The 6032-nt window shown below is 40.6% G+C and overlaps 1 protein-coding gene across 5 annotated transcripts in view; it reads left to right on the top strand.

Moving 5' to 3' along the window:
- The first annotated feature begins 344 nt into the window (after positions 1–344).
- The window catches only part of LOC106586192 (growth factor receptor-bound protein 14), a 51982-nt gene continuing 46294 nt past the window's right edge, over positions 345–6032 (top strand). For 2 of the 5 annotated variants that reach the window (XM_014173176.2, XM_014173170.2), the window contains exons 1-2: positions 358–443; positions 595–648. In XM_014173176.2, the coding sequence (XP_014028651.2) occupies positions 622–648 (27 nt within the window). In that variant the 5' untranslated portion in view covers positions 358–443; positions 595–621. Of the gene's footprint in view, positions 649–6032 lie in introns of all 5 variants that reach the window. The other 3 variants (XM_014173172.2, XM_014173173.2, XM_014173171.2) reach the window with 3 other exon arrangements.

Below are 6032 nucleotides of genomic sequence, written 5' to 3'. Positions count from 1 at the left end.
TTGCAAAGAAATCCGACACAGAAGACAATGTTATTAGCAGTAAAAATGTCCAGTAATTGAAGTGCAGTTTATAGCATACAACTCACAATCCCATCACAATTAAACAGGACAAAACAACACATAATTTAACATATATTAAATAGAGTGACACAAAGAAACGTCCCGGATAATACGAATTGCCTTGCAGGCCAGGTTGCACAAAAAAAAAAAGGTAACTTGATACTTCTCTGCAAACTTGAAACTTTTTCATGCAGGATCTGTGAGTCCTCTTTCAGGTAGAACGTGAGGGTTGTGCATGACGTAACGTAACACGGGAGTAAATATAAACACCTGTCTAGGGAGAGCGCGTGGACTAGACGAGCACGCCACACACACACCTCCAGGACAACGATGAAGACGAGCGAGGAATCAATATGCAGTAACGTTATTTCAGCGAGTAGCAGGTAGATTATGTTACAGTAATCCGTTTTTAGGGAACACTTATGTAGGCTAATTGTAGGATTTGGACAGATAGCTAGCCTACTGTCTAGATGGTTTATTTTTGTCCTCGACATTGCGTTTTTAGTCCTTATGTTGACTGGATCTTATTTTCAGACAGTCAATATCTGAGGTCAGTGGCGCATGTTCCTGTGCAATATGCCAGCAAAGGTAAGAGACGTGCAGCCTACCTGTCTTCTCTGTGTCATTGACGTGAAATTATGCATCCTACCCTGTTGCATCTTCAAATGGGAATTGGAAAGTTATGCAAAATCATAACAAGCCTGTAGGGCTGTAACCCCCCCATTATACATTCATAATTCAAACTATTTCCCATTGTTATCCTTTTCATCTAATTTTGTTTTGTTTACTTTGCGTAATTATGGACATTACACACAGGCTGCTATAGCGCTTTATTTCACACTTCTGTGAAATGTCTTTAGGTCTACTGTTCCGTAAAATGCATAGAAAAAAAACGTCGCTTCAACACTTACGCTACTGCCATCTGGCGTCAGTCGAAGGAAGTGACTGAGTCGTGGCTTGACATTGAAATCCATATTGGCTACAACAGGTCAGCGTTTTTCGTCATGCATCTTGTTCTGGAGGCAGCTATGCAAAGTGGTCTAGCTGACAAAGTCATAAGAAAATATATTTTAAACCTTATCCATAACCACATTACTAACCCAAATGCCTAAACCCAAAATCTACAATTTGTTTTCATACATTTTTACAATATAGCCAATTTTGAATGATTGAAAGAGGCATGATACACTTGGTGCATAGCCAGTAGGAATGAAATCATTTGGAGAGGAAAAAAAAAAAACTCCTGCTTCCAAACCCAGGGTAGGTTAGAAATTCATTGCTGGTTATTGCCTCATGTAATATTCAGCAAGAAAGGGTGTGTATTTTTAGTAGTTGATAAGTGGATATTTTAGAGGTCTCCTTATCTCCTCCTGCACTACACTCAGAGGCTAAAACCTCTTCATTCCTAGAGCTTTAGTACATACTCTGGGAGCAGGCTATGCTGTACAGATATAGCTCCTTTTGTCTACACGTTTCAAGTATTTTTCTCCTAGAGTTGTGAAGTGTGTTTGCTCGACGGGCGCATGTTACATTATGCGATATCTCTATCTTTTGTACGCCCGAGTTCATGCAGTTTAATACAAGGGCATCAACCTGGTATTAACTGAGAACTTTACAGATGCTAGTTTTCCTAACTGATGGATTTTGTCAAATAAAAAAATGCTAATTTAACAGCGACTGTTAAATATCGCTAAATATACTTTTTTGCTATTCAAGTAAATTCTACATGGATTAGAAAAGTAAGATTACTACAGTATTTAAAGAAAGAATAGTCTACATTGGTTAGAATTTTTTGTTGCCTCGTTTGGCAAATCTGTTATCCATGCAGGTCAGTAAATCTGGCATCACTGAAGCTAGCAGCCGTTTCCTTGCTTTTAGAAGTGATTTGTAAAGCAATTAAGTTGCTTATACACATTAGGCCTATTAGCTGCTAGACTTAGGAATTTACCATTGTGTATTCTTCACTTTTAAGTTTCACTTTTTCAGGTAATAATAATCACATACTAAGAAAATACTTTCAGGCCTTTCATCTACTAATTGGGATGTATTTTCAGAACTTCCCGCAAAACTATAACATATAACTGACTTCTTCAGTAGTGGCCTCCCTGTGGCTCAGTTGGTAGAGCATGGTGTTTGCAACGCCAGGGTTGTGGGTTCGATTCCCACAGGGGGCCAGTACGGGGAAGAAAAAAAAAAATGTTTGAAATGAATTGAAATGTATGCATTCACTTACTGTAAGTCGCTCTGGAAAAGAGCGTCTGCTAAATGACTAAATGGAAATGCCAAACATTGCCAAATCATTAGTGAGGTCTAACAGATCACAGTGGTCCTGGATTTAGATTATACCCAGGAGGCATGACAATACTCATGACATCATTGGTACTGAATGGCTGGTGCCAGATGTATATATATTATTTTCATTCTTCATCTGACATGACTCGGGACAGAATTCAACAAGCGGTGGAAAAGTCTTGGTCATAAATAATAATACATTTGGATTTGTGAAGCGCCTTTCGTTTTAAAAAACAGTCTCAAAGCACTACAGTGAGTGGTGGAATGTGATATGTAAATTACAGACAATGTGTAGAGATTCTAATGATCTCACTCTCTTGCTACCCCCCCCCTCTCTTTGTGTCCCCCATCCTACCCTTCCACCCCCGTAGTTACTTTACTTTAATGCAGCCTACCTAGACATGACTGATTTGGAGGTAGGTAACATATCACATAATATTATATTTCACATTAAATTAGACCTAACTGTAATCTGCCTGTTGCACCTAGCATTGGATTCTTCTGCTTTTAGCTTCGGCACTTCTTGAGTTGGGGCAAAACAACCAAGTTACATAAAACTGTTTTGTCACAGGGTTTTGTCTATTGTTAATCCAGCAGCATGAGGTGTTTTGGCTGCTCAGTCATGCACGTAATGGCTCATACAACATTTCTCTCCAATCAACTAAATTGTCTTGGTTTTTGTGAATCAGAGCATTTTGTTCAAACCGGGACTCCAAGGAATGATAGATTGCGGTATTATAGCTGTCCTCTTTTTTTGTTTTTTTCGTCAACAGAGGATGAAGGATTAGGAAAGAAAGCCAGTTTGCTATTTCCATTCTGTGATGTCCCCCATTAGAGCAGCTGATGTTGTAAGTTGTGCTGTAAAGGTCAAATGAGTGAGTTGGTGTGTGTGTGATGTGTGCCTTGTTTGTAATGCGCAATTATGTTTCTACGTGACCATCTAAGAATAACTGTTTCTGCACTTTCCATAAGCGCAGTGCCCCTTGCATGTGTGGCTGGAAATAGATGTGGGGAGTATGCTGCTCCGAAGACAAATCATTTTATGATGATGATGAGGATAGTGTTTGCTCAATTACTTCCTATTCTAGCTAGGACATAGTCTAGGGGGCTAGATCATATATTGATGTCAGTCACACTGTACGAGCCCACACCTGTTCCTGGTTTTTCAGCTACAACGATAACCACACAACCTTGCGGAAAGACACCTAAAGCTTTGTTTTGTCTTTGCGAGCTTCTGTCGTAAATTATCTCTTCCTTACGAAATCAGCTGTGACACCATAAACACTATGTTAGTGTACCTGGCCAACTCCTCTCTGTAGGAGCAGCTAACCCACTGGAACATGGGTTGAAGCTCACCTGTACTCCCCACGCCACTCATGAACGTGAGGTGAGTGGGACTAGGGTATTCAGTAAGGACAATGAACTGGGGAACGAGAAGCGTGTACGGCAGGTTTGTGACGAACGTACATGGCAGTGTTGATCTAGCTACTCGAAACTCCTTAGCTCCAAATACATAGTGATGACACAGTACTGTAATTCTTACCCTGGATGTAGGCTGTCTTACCCTGGATGTAGGCTGTCTTACCCTGGATGCAGGCTTTTTCCGACAAGGTCAGTCTAGTGCTGTGGACTGTCTTCGTGTCGGATCGAGAACTGAGAGGGGATCACTTTCGGTGGGGCTGCTGAAGGCATGAGAATGCAATATGACCTCTGGGAGAAAGGGCACTAATATGGCTTTGTTTCAGTGCATGTATGTGCAATGAGAGGAACGACCTAGGTCACGGTTAAGGAACGAAATGGGTGCCGAAGCTACTGTATGATTGGCCCGTTCGCTTTACATGAACTCATAAGTGCTCAGCATCTCTTACTCAACCAATACTCCTCATCCGTAATGCACACAGAGAGAATTTACCTCGGATTTCACCAGATATTGTCTTATTTTGGGACTGTCATGGTGGCAAGACTGGGAGAGGTGGCACTGACGACTAAAATAGCTTTGGCTCTCATCTTCTACTAATGTAATTAGAAAGCATTTGCATTGACTGATAGCAGAAGAATGTGTATCAGTCCAGGGTTATTTTTGGACAGCTCATGCTGCTCGGCCTAAGCGTCCTTGTCTCGGACTTTGCCACTGGAGGACCCCCAGTTCAATTGTTTGAGTAGTGTCTCTCTTACGCTGTCGTTCTGTCTTTTCTTTTTCTCTCTGTACGTGTCATTCTCTCTCTCTCTCTCTCGCACACAGGCAAACACATGCACTACACTAAATCACTATTGCGCTGCTTAATGCATCTGTTGAATAAGCATGGGACTATTCACATTCACCTTTACAAAGACTTGAGCAGTAGCATGTCACTTCTGTCCTTTTTATTTGATGGTTTCCTGTTTTGTTGGTGTCATGCTTTGTCAGTGGTGCTCTCCAGAGAGGGGGGCCTTTTCATATGATGGTGTGTCTAAGTGAAAAGGTAACCTAAGCCAGGTGGAGCTGTGTTATTGTGACAGTGCTGTTAGCTCAGGCTCCTTTACACTGGGAGTGCATTACTGGAGGCTCACAGCTCCCGGTCATACAGATCTGTCTGATTTCCATTTAATTGCTAGCGGCTGCTTAAACAACTGAGGATGCGTCCCAAATGGCACCCAGGTTCTTTTATAGCGCACTACTTTTTACCAGGGCCATAGGGCTCTGGTCAAAAGTAGTGCACTATGTAGGGAATAGGGTGCCGTTTGGGACGGACCCCGAGACACACAGAAGCCTCTTCAGTGTGAGACTGAAGCCATGTTCTGGGAATAGATGCTCAGTGTCCTCGAGTAAACCCTTTAGAGCCTGTTTTGTTGTAAACCGTGAAAAGACACAATGATGATGGACATGTGACTAAACATAGATTGTGCCATTTTCACTCTTTTCAGAGTTTTATCTGATGGCTCTCACGTTGACTTAAGAATCCAATAATTGAGTAATAAGAACTTTACTCAGAACAAGTGATATTCAGGTAGAGTGGGAGTTTTAATGGCATTCGCCATAGAGTTTTTATTTTTTTTGCATTTTAAGTAGCACTTTGAAAAGTTGCTCCTGTACAGATATTGGCCACTTTTCAGATTTGAAGCACATAACAATAATTATCACACACAACAGCCATGAACAAATTAATGTTCAATGTCTACTTACTAATAAAGTGGAAATAGTCATCATTGGAGTAGGGCAATTCCACGGAAGCAGAATGATGCTGATACTCTTTAGAAGTATGCAAAACAAAAACCATTGATTGGAAAGTTAAACCATACAAATCTATGCACAAGGACTACTTTGAACAATGTCCACATACATTTTTACAGAAACGCATTTACTTGAAGAACAGAGCAGATGTAAAGTTTGGTAACAGAATGACAGTAAAACTCCCTCAGTTTTTTATGTGACCACTTTTTCCTAAGTTAAATATCTACTCAGAATTAAGATTCAAGGATGTCTGGAGAAAGAATAGAGTATCAAGCTATGATTTTACACATTGAATGTGTGGGGGGGGGGCTGCCAACTGTGGTTTGTGACTTCTATGAATTCTCATTGTAGCCAATTCTGTTGCAAACATTCAGTTATCGATTTGGTAACATAATGATGCGTTTTAATAAATCATACACAATTGATATTAGTAAAAACACAAACTAATTGGTAGGTCTAACTTTCATTG

This window comes from Salmo salar, chromosome ssa25, assembly GCF_905237065.1.
Source record: "Salmo salar chromosome ssa25, Ssal_v3.1, whole genome shotgun sequence".
Classification (NCBI taxonomy): domain Eukaryota; kingdom Metazoa; phylum Chordata; class Actinopteri; order Salmoniformes; family Salmonidae; genus Salmo; species Salmo salar.
This window is presented reverse-complemented; position numbering and strand designations above follow the sequence as displayed.